This window comes from Chelonia mydas, chromosome 18, assembly GCF_015237465.2.
Source record: "Chelonia mydas isolate rCheMyd1 chromosome 18, rCheMyd1.pri.v2, whole genome shotgun sequence".
NCBI classification, from domain to species: Eukaryota; Metazoa; Chordata; order Testudines; family Cheloniidae; genus Chelonia; species Chelonia mydas.
The window spans coordinates 21,581,273-21,597,109 of NC_051258.2; the positions used below are offsets into that span (position 1 = coordinate 21,581,273).

At 44.3% G+C, this 15,837-nt stretch overlaps 1 protein-coding gene across 3 annotated transcripts in view; it reads right to left on the minus strand.

Moving 5' to 3' along the window:
* The window catches only part of ACOT7 (acyl-CoA thioesterase 7), a 112,403-nt gene that overhangs the window by 43,467 nt on the left and 53,099 nt on the right, over positions 1-15,837 (minus strand). For 2 of the 3 annotated variants that reach the window (XM_037881278.2, XM_037881280.2), the window contains exons 6-7: positions 14,161-14,175; positions 12,969-13,055 (exon numbers count right to left, since the gene is read on the minus strand). In XM_037881278.2, coding sequence (XP_037737206.1) covers positions 12,969-13,055; positions 14,161-14,175 — 102 coding nt within the window. The remainder of the gene's footprint in view (positions 1-12,968; positions 13,056-14,160; positions 14,176-15,837) is intronic. The other variant, XM_043531835.1, reaches the window with a different exon arrangement.

Consider the following 15,837-nt stretch of genomic DNA (forward strand, 5'->3'; position numbering starts at 1 on the left):
GAGTAAGCACCATCCACCCTGTGCACTTAGTGAGGCAACCTTAATTCTTGCATCTCCTAAATTTTGAGTGCTTGATTGTGCAAGCTTAATACTGTTCTTTTAACAGTTTTTGCATCGGATTTCGTGGATTTTTTAAAAAGCAAACTGAAAAAAAACAAACAAATTCCTTCATACTGATACACCCACATGGTTCATCAGCAGGGTTGGAACCTATAGATCCACTGCACAGACCTCTTCCCCCTGAACTGAGTAACTGATAGCAGTAGTAGGCTGTCGCCCCCTTTGTGTACCAGCACTACTGGGAGAGGAGACACTGCCACTGGGTTTCACAGATATTTTTAATAGCAGAGGAATGGAGACACTCAGGAATTTTGGGTTCCGTTTCAGGCTCTAGTGGGGAATGTGCTCTAGGACACAGACTTCTGCCCTTTCCTGCCAAACTTGATCCCTCCTGCACCCTCCCCGCAAACCTCTCCAGTCTCTTCCCCACCCCCAGCTCCTTGCGCCAGTCCGATTCTCCTTACCTACCCACTCCCAGGCCTCCACTCCCAGCTCCTGGCCCAATCTGTCTCTCCTTTCCCCTCCCCTCTAATCCAACACTTCCTCCCCAGGCTTCTCATTCACTCAGTATCCCCTAAGCACATCCCCAGCTCCTCCCTTCTGGCTCCTCGCTTCAGACTCTTTGCCCAGCCAGTCCCAATTCTCCCCCAACTCACAGGGGGACATTCAGCCTGGGGCACACACAGGGCATGCCAAATTTCAGCCCAAACAGCTACAGTTTGCCCAAAAGTTATAAGCACCTGAAAAGTGAGTCTTGTAATGGAAGGTGTCAGGCAACATTCAGAGGCAGTGGTACCAGTCCCTTCTATAGTAGAAACCTGCTGCCACCCTAACTGTTCTAACAGTGCAGCAGTTACGACATTTCCTACAACCCACTTCCCACAGATTAAGGCATTTAAAGCATGTTCCCCCTTCTTTTGAGAAACGAGTGTAAAGTAATAGTGAAGTCGGACCATTCATTCTTCACGGCGGTCTGGATGTCTGGTGAAGGGAACTCACCTTCTGTGGATAAGCAAGCGGTTTTATACAGGCTGCATTTATCATATTCTATTGTATGTAAGATGCTATAAATAGCTTAAAGATTCCCTAACACAAGGCAAGTCTGCCAAGTACAGTTTATTAAATATGTCATTTTATTCCACTGAGATTTAGCCCTGCTTGGCCTAAAGCAGAGCACATTGTAAGATTCCACTGACAGAATATCTAACGGTTACTAAAAATAGCATAGCGATGCAAGCATGCGAAAACGGTGACATCCTCTCCAGCTCCTTTTACTGCTTCAAAGCACAGGATATGAGCTATAAAGTAATAAAATTGCATTTTTCTTCAAACAATAGTTTTTCTACCAAATATGGACAGTTCAGGGAGTAACATGGAGGTTTAACACCTTTATTTCCCCACCTCAGTATCTGCAAGCTTCTCAGCAGCGCTGCTGGAACAATTTGTATAGTGGGGATGCTGAAAGCCATTGAACCTGTAAATCCTGTATATAATGGAAACCACTTCAAGCCAGGGGATGCGGCAGTGCCCCCAGCACCCTAGTTCCAGCACCTATGCTTCTCAGAACAAACAATATTAATCCACGTTCCTGACAGCATTGTGGGGATCTTTGACTAAGTGGGGAGCAGAAGTATTTGTGCCATTCCTCTTCTAGTCAATGAGAAATTCATAGGAGAACTCTCAGTATCTCTGATTAAGCACTAGACCAAGATTCTGAGAGAAGCCCAGAATTTACTGTACGCTCTGTACCATAAGTGCTGCTATGTGAACTGTAAATGTGCATGCAGCTGTAGATGTTTTAATCTGTTTTCCTATTTTGTTACGCACATTTGTAGAATGCTTTGGGATCCTGCAGGATGGAAGGTAATGTGTACAGTTACACAAAGCCACACATTGATCTATGAGCAGTCCCAGGATAGACAAAGATTTTCCCCCAAGGCCAATATTCTTCTGCCCCAAAAATATCTCTGCACTTTGGATTATGGAACCAGAAACCCAATATTATATTCCGCCCCCCTTCATACAAGCAAAATCCAGCATCCGATGAAGTGAGCTGTAGCTCACGAAAGCTCATGCTCAAATAAATTGGTTAGTCTCTAAGGTGCCACAAGTCCTCCTTTTCTTTTTTTGAAAATCCAGAAAGGTACTAAACTACTTGCATCTCTGAATTTGACCCAAAGTGGAAGAGCTCTCCTTTTACATCCAAATTCAATTACATTCTCTATACCCACTGCTCTCATTACAACTGTCAAACCTGGTTAGAGCAGAAAATGCCATATCAAGAAACCGAGACTTAAAGAAAATATTTATTCTTATAAAATAAACAATCCCTCGCTATTTTTCACGTCTTCATTCTGGATCTTTGGCTTATGCTGCACCCTCTGTTAGGGCCAGAGGGTTGAGGGGTGTAGGCTGGATGTTACCTACGCTTTTGTCCACTGCAGTTGGTATTGATCTGACCTTTTTATAGTGTATTTGGGAACTCTTATCTACTTTCCCTTTCTGTACACACCTCTTTCCAGGTTCACACTGTAAATCCTTGCCATTTTCTTTTTTCTCAGACAATGGATGCTGCCAACCAGGGGAACATTACTTCAGCAAATTACAGTAATTTCATGTTCTGTATTTATAATCTGAGATTTGCAACTTAAAAGATAACATAATTGTAGGATTTACATTACTCAAATGTTCACTTTGTTCTTTCCCACATTAAAAAAAGCAGCCGTGCTTGGCCTAAATGTGAATCCAAACATCTGGTACTGCAGATATTTTTTAATGTAACATTTAACTGTCTGTGGATCTTAAATTTTGACAGCATGTTGACTATCTTTGAAAACACTGTTAAAAATAGATCCTTAAAACAACTTTTCAAAGGCATCTGATGTATGACTAGGTCATGTTTTTCTACGAACAGGAGCTACTGGAGTTGCTGGAGTGTTCTGAACTCATGAGGAATGCCTAACCTTAATTTGCCAACACAGTGAAGAAAATCTTCCCCTTTTAGCTTTTACTTATCAAAAGTTGGTTAAGTGATGAATTGGGAAGAGTGTGTCTGTATTATCTGTATTCTAGCAGTGCTTAGTCATTCCAGTCCTGGCCCTACAGTCCATGCTGCCAGGTGTTGTACAGACAGCACACAGTCTTGGTGTCAGATAGGAAGACAACACAGATGAATGGAGTGGGGGAAAAGGAGGTAACAGTGAACAGAGCTTAGTGGGGAGGAAGAGGGAGAAGTCTTAGCTCAGCACTTGCCAAAACAAATGCCAGATGGGAGTGATTTGGAGGCATTATGCCAGGGGTAGGTTTCAAGGAGAGAGAACGATCTAACAGTAAGTATTATAAGACTAAAGAGTTGGACTGGGAAAAGAGAGTATTTCATTTATTTTATTCCATTTTTGATTGAAGGGTTTAGTTTTTTTAATTAATAGCCTGATCCAAAGCCCACTGAAGTCAAGAGGAACACTCCTGTTCATGTTAAAGGGGTTTGGATCAGGCCATAGAGTAGGGAACAGCATGCAAAAAACCAAAATACCTGCCCCTGATTCTAACACTACACACCAAAAGGATTTCAGATTACTTTAAGGCACCCAAAGTGCCTTCTAGGCTTTTAATGGGTGAGTTAAATAAGCCCCTCTGAACTGGGGCTAAAAGTTTATAAAAAATGTAATTATATTTTATATATAGATATTTTAAAAGTTATCAAAATATTTGTATCAAAAGACTTCTTGTGAATTATATATAATTTAGCATATTCTCACTGCTTGCATCTAGGGGGAATATTGCAGCAGGTTTGTACCTGTATCTTACAATTAGGAGCCTCGCTGCACTTCTCTATAAAAGGCTAAGTGGTGCCTGTTCGTGCCATTAGCAAGCTGAAGATTTCTACTGCTACAGAGAGGCCACCCCACCAAACAACGGTTGGCAAGAGTGGGTCTTGGGATTTCACTCAAATGCTGAATATCTAGATTAATTTATTCCAGGTTATCTTCCCCCCCCACCCCCCAACACACCCCTCCTCACAACAGGAGCTGCCACCACATGATGGATTGCTAGATTGGCTTAGTTTCATTTTGGTAAGTGCCTCCTTAAACTCAAACTGCCAGTCTGTAACTGGTTACAGTGATACCCCCATTCTACACTTGTTACAGCAATGGTACAGCTGGGAGATTATTTTACCTTTCTTCAATAGCAGACCACCACAGTGGTTAGAGCTGGACTAAACCCAAGCTCTGACTTACTCTATAAATACCATCTGATTCTGCTTTAAGTGTATTATACTACTCGTCACTACGCAGTGTCACTGCCATTTGCTGTGCATGATATTCACTGTGCATCCTGTTAACTTACTTTTAAGGGAGATGGGGGCGGGGGAGACTTTGCTGAGTTTTCCTTAAACCCAAAATAATCAGGAGAAGCATATTGATTTAGGAACCAAAGAGCTGCCAAGTGCTGACAAAGCTTTGGGCAGGAAAGCATTCTGTTGGGGAGAATAGAGACGCGGTAATGCAGTTTTTACTTCCAGGAGATACGGAAGTCTTGTCTTCAGGCTTCCCACTCATCCATAAAATGCACCAGAACTCAGCACCTCTGGCATGAAATATCAAGCCAGACACACTAAGGCCTCATTCAAGCGGCAAGGACATTCACTGTGTGAATTTAATTAAAATGGCTAACAAGGAGTCAAAGCCCAACAAATACTTATACATGAAAGCTTCCAGGGAAACAGGTGGCCCAGAGACAATAAAACATATGCATGAAGTGTTAGCTAGTTAAACAGAGCATATTGTGTCTCAAGAACTGATCACACACACCACACTATTCAAGGAGAGTCTCTTGCACCAGATGAGACAGAAATGCCAAACTCTGCATATGCAGCCACTGAAGAAACCTATTACGGAAATATGGTTGAAATAAGCAATTGGGTGGATTGCTGAGACTCACTGCCACTGGTCAAGTGGTCCACGGCAAGTGTGTAATGGATGTCTGCCTACTGCGCTAGACAGGTGTCCACGTGCCACAGAAGCCACCATCACAACTGCCACCAGAGGTGGCTCTTGTATTCAGGCTCTCCCAGCGTAGCTTGCAAGGATGAAGAGGGGTGTCATAATGATGAATGGCTTAGCACTACAGCTGTTTGCTTGCATCCCATCCTGTACACTGGAGTTCCAGTTATGAATTCGCTCCACTTCTTATGCCAAGTGATTGAAGTTCTCTCCCACAGAAACACCAGTGTTACGGGTATAGTTACCGATAGCAGCAGCAATGCACATGCCCTAGTTGTGGGAGAAGCAGATCCCCTATCCCACATTCTGGTTCTCATCTAGCTAATCTCCTTGATCAGTCAGAACAGGCTTCATTTCCATAGCACAAGGATTGCTCTGGAGAGGGAGATAACATTATAGTACAGACGAGCTCTGAAAGAGACATATGTGCATGTCTCTGCTTTTCCACGTTAGCCATTATTGCTAGCCTGTCAGAGACAAATGAAATCACATTAACCCTGATTTAGAAGAGGGCTTTAAATGTAGCATCCCATTACTCTTTAGCTAAAGCCAATTAATCACACCCCCAAAGGGCCCATCAAGTCCCTTGTTCAAATCACAACAGCTACTTACTACTACCAGCTACACACAGAAATCTCAGCCAGTGCCTGTGTGCAAGCAGCTCTGTGTAAAACGGAGACACTGACACTTGCAGGCCAACAATGGCTGCATACAGACAAGTGTTCCAGAGCAGAGCTTTGTGACGTAAAGCATTTACACAGTTTATGGGAAGTCACTGACACCCAATCCTTACTGTTCAGCCTCTTCAACCCCATCAAGGTTGGGGAAGGTCTGCATTATAAGACTGGACCCTTATTACATAGACGTCTTCTGTGTAGTGCAAAGCACCCAGCATACTGACCAACAAGGAACGGGTCAGCAGACCCCGCTTTTTTGTACCTGACAGGCCTTACTCTTTCCCTGATCACCATCAGCCCGCTCTCTTTTGACACTGTTAAGGAAGCTGTACCTGCTGGAGCCAGCATTTCCTCCCTTTGATTTCTAACAAAGTGGACTCTGATGTGGTCTGGCCAGAGTCTCAGCCACTCCCTATAGGCATGGAATTTCCTTCTTCTAGGTGCTGGTGGAGTAAAAAGGAGTCGTGTCCTGTCTGAAGGGGGCCAGATGGGCTTTATGCAGCAGTTTCTCCTCATGAGCAGGCTCCAAACACCTACAACAGGCAGGAATCTGCCTCTTCTCTCACAGTCCGAGGGACTAGCAATGAGAGAGACTTAACTCAGCTAGTCCATCTGCATATAACTCCTCCCCTTTGCCCAAAGGAAGGCTATTTCCTACAGTGCGTTGGCTCGAGTTAGACCATCAAAGCAGCTAAAAAGTCAAAGTGGCCCCGATCCCTGATAATGACGTAAACCTTCCACTAGGCTGGGACTGCCTAGTGCCTAAGCAGCAGGCTAGAACCCGTGTTTGCTGAGAAAGCATTTGCGAAGTAAGGTTCAATTTGCCATCACTGTTACGGTTGAAATGTTCTTCAGGGATCTGGCCCCTGAATAACCCCCCGAAGGCAGGGGCTTAATGCACAGCAGAGTATTAGTCACTGTAACAAGGATAGCAGAATTCGGCCTCAAGTTTTGCTCTTTTCAGGGTTCCCTTTCCCCCTTGCTTGCTACACACAACCCAGTCATATTAAAGTTATCCACCGGCAACAGATCATGTGAGGCCTCAACGGGAGATCAATATCTGTAATAAGTCTGGGAGACAAAAGCAACCAAAAGCAACTAGACTAACTCTGCCCAAGTTTAACTCGACTCCAAAGCCACCGTGCAGGGCTATCAACTGAAAGAAACCTGGCAGCCTTCAAGCTATGCCTGCCCTATTAGAATTAATGTGATAAAAAGCTGCCCCTCTAGGAGCACCCCCTTTACTTTCCCCACTTCCCCCCCACCCTCCAAGGGTTCAGTGTGCAGCAAGCTCCCTGTGGAGGAAGCCATTCCACTGTGCTCAGCATGTCCGCCAGGGAGGTCAGGTCATTTAACCAGTATGCATTCTTCCCTTCAAACCTCCGAACTGAACCAAATGTTGGCATGGAGTTCTCCGTCACCATTGGCTGAAGAATAACCTGAGACCCGGTGCTGCACAGCCATAAGGCTGTCCCCAAACCAGTCCACCACGCACAGCTGAAGTAGCTGTTCTAGACTGTTTTGGGGGGTGGACAGAGGTAGGATGTTGCCAAGCTGTGTTACATCCTGAAGCAAGCAGCCACACAATAAACAGGGCTTTTAAAGGGGACCCTGACCTGCCTTCCCTTAAATGCCAACATAGTCACTTTATAGGCAGTGCTTGTGTTCCCCAGACTGTTTTAATTACATAATCCCAGGCGGCAGAGGAATGCTTGGTAATGACGAGTTACTATAGTAATCACTCATTTTACTAGCATCACAAATGGTACTGACTCACCTGCCGGAAGATACAATATTTCTTCCTTTTTGATTAAGGAAATCTTTCAATAATGGAAACACCACCATCACTGCTCCAATTGTTTCAACTTTTACATACACAGCTGCAGTTGCGCTGATGAAATCACGGTTTGATGTTAGTGACTCCATGAGAGCACTAACCACTGTGACTAACACAGCATCAACTCGGTCAACTGCAGACCTTACAGTGGCTAACTCAGTCATACACAGTCCAGCAATATTGCAATCCCAGTTTTCAAAGGAGTCATGATGCAGGCTCCCCCAAATTGATATTAGCTTAAAAAGAATTTTAAGTTTTCATTTGCCTTCTGTTTATACCTTTCAGCGTCCCTCAGATCACATCGTGAAGCTTGGTCTCTACAACCAAGAGTGCTCGAAATGGACATTTTTAAAAGGAAAGCGGAGCTCCATCAGCAACATCGTTCTGCATGGAATGGTTATTTACTCCATTCGCCGATTGCTCCTCCTTGACATCAGGGGGAAAGAAAAAACACAAACCTTGCAAGGGTTGGCAACACCAGGTAAGGCGCCCAGTAAAATCAACATTCCTGCACGCAGCTCCAGAGCAGCAGCTCATTTCTCCACTAGCTACAACCGATCGTGCAGTGAAGAGTTACTCCTATAGAAGTGATTCCATTAATGTCCTGTTACAAGCTCCCAGCTGCTCCATGAATGCTTTATATGCGTTCTCAAACAAGACTTCGCGTTCACAGCCCAACAGGGCAATAGAGTGCCCCTCACTTGTCCCTTGTTGCTACTTAATTTGACTTCAGAAAGTAGAGAAAAGAGCTATCCGTTCCCTGCTCTGGTCCCCTGTGCAGGCTTTCCTGAGGATTCCCATTACTCAATCGACTAATTCCTCAGCCCTTAAGTACATGGCAAAGGGGCATGGAAAAGGAGCCGATTGCTATGGTGAGCAGAATCAGAAGCAAGCATACGAAGGAACCCTTCTATTGAAGAAGCCAGCATGAAAGGAGGGAAAGAGCACTGCCTGCTTTAAGTCAGTCTGGTTCCCACTCACTCCCTTTCATCTGAATTTAGTTTACTCCTTTGAGCCCTCAGAGCCCTCCAGCAGCTGGGCAGCATAGCTCAGTATTTCAGAAAATGGACGAGGACACCAGGACTGGTCAGACAGCGCAGAGCAAACCCTTGATTTCAAAACCTCCATGCTCACCAAGGCAGAGACTGGAGCAGAAATTCAACCTCCTATGGAAGTATCCAATTAACATTACGTGGGACCCAAATTCTTGTTGACCAAGTGAACTGAGACAAAAACTCAATGGCATGTCTGGTTGCCTAGCCGTAATGCGATAACTTCTGAATCCGATACATGATCAACTCCTGAGTACCAGGGAATGTTCTAGGCATCAATGGAAAGGAGCCTGTTGAGTTCGGTGACAGATTTTCATAGCTCCCATTTGGTGCGGCAGTCATAGGAGCACTGGGAGAAAAGAATATGGCCAGTCACCACTCACTCCCTCAAGTTTGTTCGCATACTTCACTCCCATTGGTTGAAATGAGTCAGCAAATGAAACTGCAGGTCAGGACTGTGGGCTTCGGCAGCCGTGGGGGGCCGGGGTACAGGACTGGAATAGCGAGGCCTGCTTCAGATTAGGATCTACGTTGGCTGAGTAGAATAAGGCTGGAAATTTGCATGACGTCTCCCTTCATACTATGACTGACTTAAGCAAGATCATTTACCTTTCCCAGCGCTAACATTAACACAGTTGCATATGAAAGAGAAATGAGAACCAAGTGCGGTGTTGGCTTTCACTCCTTTCGAAGTGTATGGAGATGGCTGACAGACAAAGGTAGAGTTATGAAGGGGAAGCGCTTATATGACAACTTCTTACAAACAGGGAAAAGCCATTTCAGAAACTCCTCATTTTAATGAGCTTGGGGAAAATGCCTTCACTTCCCATCTATTTATTAAGAGCAGCAGCTGAAGACGTTTGAAAATGCAAAAGCAAATTAGAATGAGTAAGTAAAGTTTCAAATGAATTTTAAGGCAAAAACTTGTAAGCACAGATTAAAGCTAGAGGCTGAATTTAAACAAAGGTTCAGACAGTACACTGAACATCACATTTTCACAGCAGACATCACTCCACAGCTTTAGTGGGATTTTTCCAGGACCCTGTGACTTACACGGGGTTTTAAATAGAACATGGTGCTGTGTTTGCTGCAGCATCTGTTGCTTTATGCCACTTAACCCTCACAGCTGCTAATTATACCTTGATTTCTGGGGATGATATCCCAGTTATATTTTTGTTTAGAAGAGGAGCAGGAAACTGGATACATTTGCCTGTACAACGCTTTTGAAATTGCAGGTGCTCAAAACTGAAGGCTTTCATTTCACACGTTCTGGAATCAGACTGTGTGCATCTTCCACAATGTGCTATCAGCAACACCATTCTGCATGGAATGGTTATTTACTCCTGTAACACTTCCATTCTCTGATTACTCTCGTGACAAGATCCAGAATGAGCAATGAATTGGACCTGATTACATCTGCATACAGGAGAAAGTAGAGACATCAAGTTTGTTTTGCTTACTAGCAAGTTGGACTTAAATTTGTAAACTCAAAAGTAAGGGTGTTGCTTTCTCCTGCAATTCATCCAAACAGTTTTATTCTCTCTTCCTTTACGTTAAGACAGATTTGATTTGTTCTTATGTGATCAGTATTTAAGGGCACACCTCTCAATTTAAAAACTAAACTCTGCTCTCATTTATTTCCCTGTCAGCTATCAAATTCTCTTCTACATGGGAGAAACCAAAAGTTTAACTATTCACATCAATTGAATGTGGAGGTATGTCTGGCTGCATGTTTCTGCCCTATTCTAGAGCTAGATGTTAGTCACCTCACCTTTGAGTTCCATCTATACAGATGGCGTACACATTTCAGATTACAGCATTGGCCGTACTATATCTGGTTAAGACATGACTGTGCAGAGCTTTTGTTAGCCAAAGGCACCAGACTGTTTCCCCCCCTCAGTGTATACCTCCTTTGCCAGAACCCTTATAAATTAATATGCTATAGTTTATATGCAGAGATTTCCAATGGACAGGCATTGCTGATTACACTGTGAGCGGATCTACCCCTTATAAAAAGTTTTTACACTCTGTTTAAGAGCTGTACAACAGACATTGCCGAGGGATTTGGAAGATGACACATGGCAGGGAGATTGCCCTATGAGAATTGCTGTGAAAGTAATTTTGACTTGGCTAAGTTATGATACACAGAACCCTATTACATAGCCAGCCCTGGTGACCCATTAAAATGGGGGCATGACCCACTTTGGGGTCCTGACCCATAGTTTGAGAACCACTGCTCTAACCTCAATATACACAGCTAAAGCTACTCTCTGGATGCCTGATTAACTAAAGAGCATATTAAAATGTAGTAGGAAGGTCAACAATAAGTGAGGCTAAGGGCTTCTCCATTTCTTCAATGTGGCTATGCCCCAAATCTCTAGGACTGGTTCCAGTGGCTGCAACAGGAGGAAGACACCTGGTTCCCCACACTGGAGTGAGGTAATGAAGACATTTGCATAACATGACACCTTAGCAAACAAAGAAGCTAGCTGAATATCCCCATGCACTTTAAGACTTTACAAGGAGCAACGCTGCACTCCTTCCATGTAGATAAAGGGGCATGACCATTTAATGGCTCTGCAAAGAAAGCATTTATTGAATTACTGCTTCACTAGAGTGTCTGATTTATTTAGTTTCAGATTCCTTTGTAGGTAAATGAGAAAATTGCACCACTCCATTATCTTGAGACCATTACTCTGTTTATCCAGTCTCAATACTCCCGCACGGCATGCGCTGTTCTCTATTGTAGTAGATGACTGTGCTTGGTGTTATTAGGCACAGCTTATGAATCAATCGTATGTATCACACTAAAACAAGTAAATGGTGCATTGTGAAGCTGCTGCTAAACAGATCCCAATTACCAGTTGAAAAGGGAGCATATGTCAGTAGAGGCTTTTTGCATAAATTGACAAAGATGTTGCAATTATAGAAAGTTGAAGTAATTTAGCATCTAAATATTCCTTTCTAGTCTGAATGTGAGTTAACAGCCACTTGAATGTTATTGATCCTTCCAGAATACCAACAGTAGTGGCTCATGCAGATATCAAACTCCGAACTAGTGAATAAGTTTCACACATTGGTACATTAAAGTTGCACTCATTTTTGCATGCAAACGACGTTATAAAACTACTGTTTGAAGTGAGCCGAAATCCAGAGATCAAGACGCACGAGGGTAAGGAGAAAGTGTCATGCAACAGCGTCCAAAGCAACAGGGTCACCATTTAGGTGATTTTATTGCAGTTAAAGTCACTAAAACTGAAGTACTAGGAAAATCAGAGCTGGAAAACCAGTTCATTCAATACAAGGGAAGTACTTTACAGTACAGGCATTAACAAATCCAGTTCCTATAGAAGTACATACCACACACATATATTTAGTGATGTAGCAAATCTGAGCATATGCGTTTAGAATTGATGCAGCACTGTGCGTAGGCAATATACTCTCCTTGGGCAGTACTTGCAGAGCTGTTATCACACATGGTTACAAGCCTCACTACCAAAGTAGATGGGAATTTAGACACTTCTCTCTGAAAAGTGCTCCTAGTATCTCAAACAATTCTCAGAACTACCTAATCTAGTCTGGTCTCACTGACTCACTTTGTATCTTCACACAGTGCCTAGCACAAGTGCCTGGGGCACAACAGGGGCTCCTAGGTGCTACCACCCTACAAATAAAAAAAAAATTATATTTTCCCACTTCTGTTCTTCTGTAATAGCCCCCAAGGGTCCGTTTACACAGCCCACGGCAACGAGCCTCCCAGCCTGGGTCGACTGACTCGGTTTGGCAGGGCTCGCACTAGCAGTCTAAAAATAGCTGTGCAGACCGCACTTCGAAGCGGTGGCTGGGGCCGCAGCTCAGGCTCAGAAGCCTAGGGACAGGGCTGGCTTCAGAGCTCAAGCTGCAGCCCACAGCTTCAAAGCCCCATTTACAATGGTTTCTTAGAGCGCTAGCGCAAGCCCTGCCAACCCAAGGTTGCTGACCCAGGCTGGGAGCTCACTGCCACGGGCTGTGTAAACGGAACCCAAGTCAGAGTGTGATTACATTATGCTGGGTATTAAGAGCCTTTAAATTTATTTCGGAGTGGTAGCCGTGCTGGTCTGCATCAGCAGAAAGAACGAGGAGTACTTGTGGCACCTTAGAGATGAACAGAGATGCATCTGATGAAGTGGGCTTTAGCCCACGAAAGCTTATGCCGAAATAAATTTGTTAGTCTCTAAGGTGCCACAACTACTCCTCGTTCTTTCTTTAAATTTATTGTATTTTAGTTCTTGCTAAACAATGGCTGGGTGGTTGAGTTCTAAAACTTTGATGCAACAGCGGTAAAACCAGAGCTACTCACCTCCATGTACAAATCCATGTAGAGTACAGTCTGAGGGGCCCACCAGATGGATCAGGCTGGACTGGCTATAGCCCACAGTGTACGGTTCTATGGAAAGAAAAAACATAGGTCAGACCTACTATATATAAAGGATTCAGACTCTAATCATCAGAATTCCCACTGACCTACAAGAATGCCATTAAGAGCCTGAAGCAGACTTTTAGCTCACCTTATACGGGACAAAAATCTTTGTGCTACCTTATTAAAAACTGCGATGTACATTTAAAGTCAGCAAGTCTTTGAAAAGACGAAATGGCACGTGACACACACGTTCACTGTAGTCAAACGAAACCTCTTTCTTAAGCTACAAATTTGGCTTTATTTTTAGTCTAGATCTTCAGAATAAGCTAACATTTGAAAATCAGTAGTTTTAAAGTTACTCCTATTTCCGTTTGGCAATTGCATCCTGAGCGGAGCCACCTTAACCAAAGCAGCCCTGAATCGAGCCCATTCTTGCCTGCCTGCGGACTCACAGGATACTCCTGCTCTCAGCCCAACCTCTACTGCCTTTGCTGTTCCACCAAACTGCTTCTTGAAAGGTCTTCCAGTTCAAAATGGACCAAAGACCTGCAAAATGGCTTCAGCAGCCAAGCCCAATGTAGAAGGGATTAACTTCAACATTTCTAAACCTCAGTTTGGTGGGAGAGAACACCAGATTGTGTGTGGGGGTGGGGTAGGGGTGTCGCTGATTTCAGTGTGCGCGCGCGCGTTTGTTTCAGCGCCACAGATCATAGAAAGGATTCTGAAAATGTGCTGGGAAACACGTTAAAGGACTCCGCTTGCAGCCCAGCATTAACCCTTTCTATTTTTGTACCCACTTGTCACTGCAGGTGCAACTGGTATCTGAACTGATCACTGGTGCGCCATACACAGCTGCACTGAAATGTCTAAGTGAAAGATTTTGCCCGTATATGCTGGTTAAAAAAATGGCTTTTAAAAGCCTATGTTCAGTGAGAGGTTTGTACGAACTTTGGCTTATACTTAGAAAAAAGTAAATCTGGTAGACAATTGCTTGCCATTATGGCCTTCAAAGGGAAGCTAGCTCAATAATTAGAGTAACAGTAGAACAAATAGCATTTAAAAATCTCCCCTTAATGTGTATTTGCCAGCTACAGCCACACGACACAGCGTCAATTAACTGAAATAGCCTTACCTTTAGTCTGTCTATCTGTGAGGCAAGGAGAGCAAAGAAAAAGGGTATATAAGCAGCTTTCATTATCTAGGTACCCTCTTTTAGCAAACAGATAACGGACGTCAGCCCCCCCCCCCCCCCAACGTGTGCTAGGACTGTAGGTCTGCAGAGTCAGCGTGCACTGTGACGTTGCAGAATTCTACCTTCATGGGCTCGAACAGTAAAGGAATTCAGTGTTGGTAACGGACACTTTATTGGGAGCCCCAAACAATGAAGTCTATCCACACAACAGTTACTGCACAGCAGACGGGCAGGCTTCTCCATGCCAGCCCAATGTGGAGGAAATGCCCATGAGTAGGAAGACAAGTCAGCCGTCAGCCTTCATGCCCATTCAGTTCTACATCTGTTTCAACTCAGGATTGTCAGTGTCTATTGTGACGGTGACGTCTAACATAGACACTTATCCAATTTCACACAGGCAGCCAAATGATAGTTAATGGCTTTCCATCGCTGCCAATGTGGGCCAGATTTGAACCGGGGGCTAAAAAGCCTATTTCACTGTGAATCCCCTAATCTACCCAGCTCTTCACCTCAGACACTTTTTGGAACAGGTGTTGATACCAGTGACTGAGCATGTCGCTGCTCAACTTGCATTTCCCGCTGCTGCCATTTGAGACAGGAGCTGCGGGGATGGGGAGTACAAAACCTGGGCAGGCCAGCTCCCCCATCACCTCCGAGCACCGGCAGATATCATTAGGAGTATTCAGGCTTTCATGCAGCCAGCTGTGGTGCCAACGTTCACACTTATTAAAAAGTTACGTTTTCCTGATCTTTATTGAGGAAAGCTTGTCACTGCTGTAAAATTAAGCCATTTCATCTTCACCTGGATAGAGACATGTGGCGTGGCAAGCGAAACGGTTTATAAAACCTTTCGGGCTCCGGAACGAGACCAAAGGAACGCAGTTGCCCCTTGTGACTTGTTGCTAGGCAACTACTGTCCAAACGCCTGAAACCTTGTACTGTTCTCAAATTTTAAAGGTAGTTAAAATTAACAAGCTGAAGAGAAAGAGCCTCTATTCAAAATGGCAAAAATAGTCTGCATGCCATCTCTTTCATAACTCCACCTCAGAAAGGGACCTACAAGTTTACTTGGTCACATGCTCTAGCAGCTTCTCAAATTAGATTTCAAATCTCACAGCGTTATGTTCGAGTACAGACTCTCAGCCAGAGCCCTTGAACAAAGCCAGAATTGTCTTTTCCAATCCTCAGATGCACACTCTTGGATTGCACATGCTAGGCCACGTGAGGGCTATAAATAGCTGAGCGCAGCAGCTCAGCTCCTCAGTGCTCTGAACTTCCAGCGTCAAACCCAACAGCTCCCTGAAGACAAGCAAGGCAGACGGAGGGGCGGTCTCTGAAGGGGCAAACTCAGGAGGCCTCAGGCTACAGGTAAGTAACCTAGTTTAGTCTATTCATTTTCCCACCTGAAGACTAGTGGTCTGGGAGACTGGAAACCACTGCCCTTTTACAGTGATGGGCAGACACACACTTCTACCCAAGTGCATGGAGAGTTCTGGATTTCTGATTACAAAAGGCATGAGTCCACGGAAAGTTTCCTGTTGGCAATAACGGAGGCAAGAATGCCAGGAGGATAATGGCTTCCTTAAAGTGAGCTCTCTCACCTGGGAAGCAGCACTT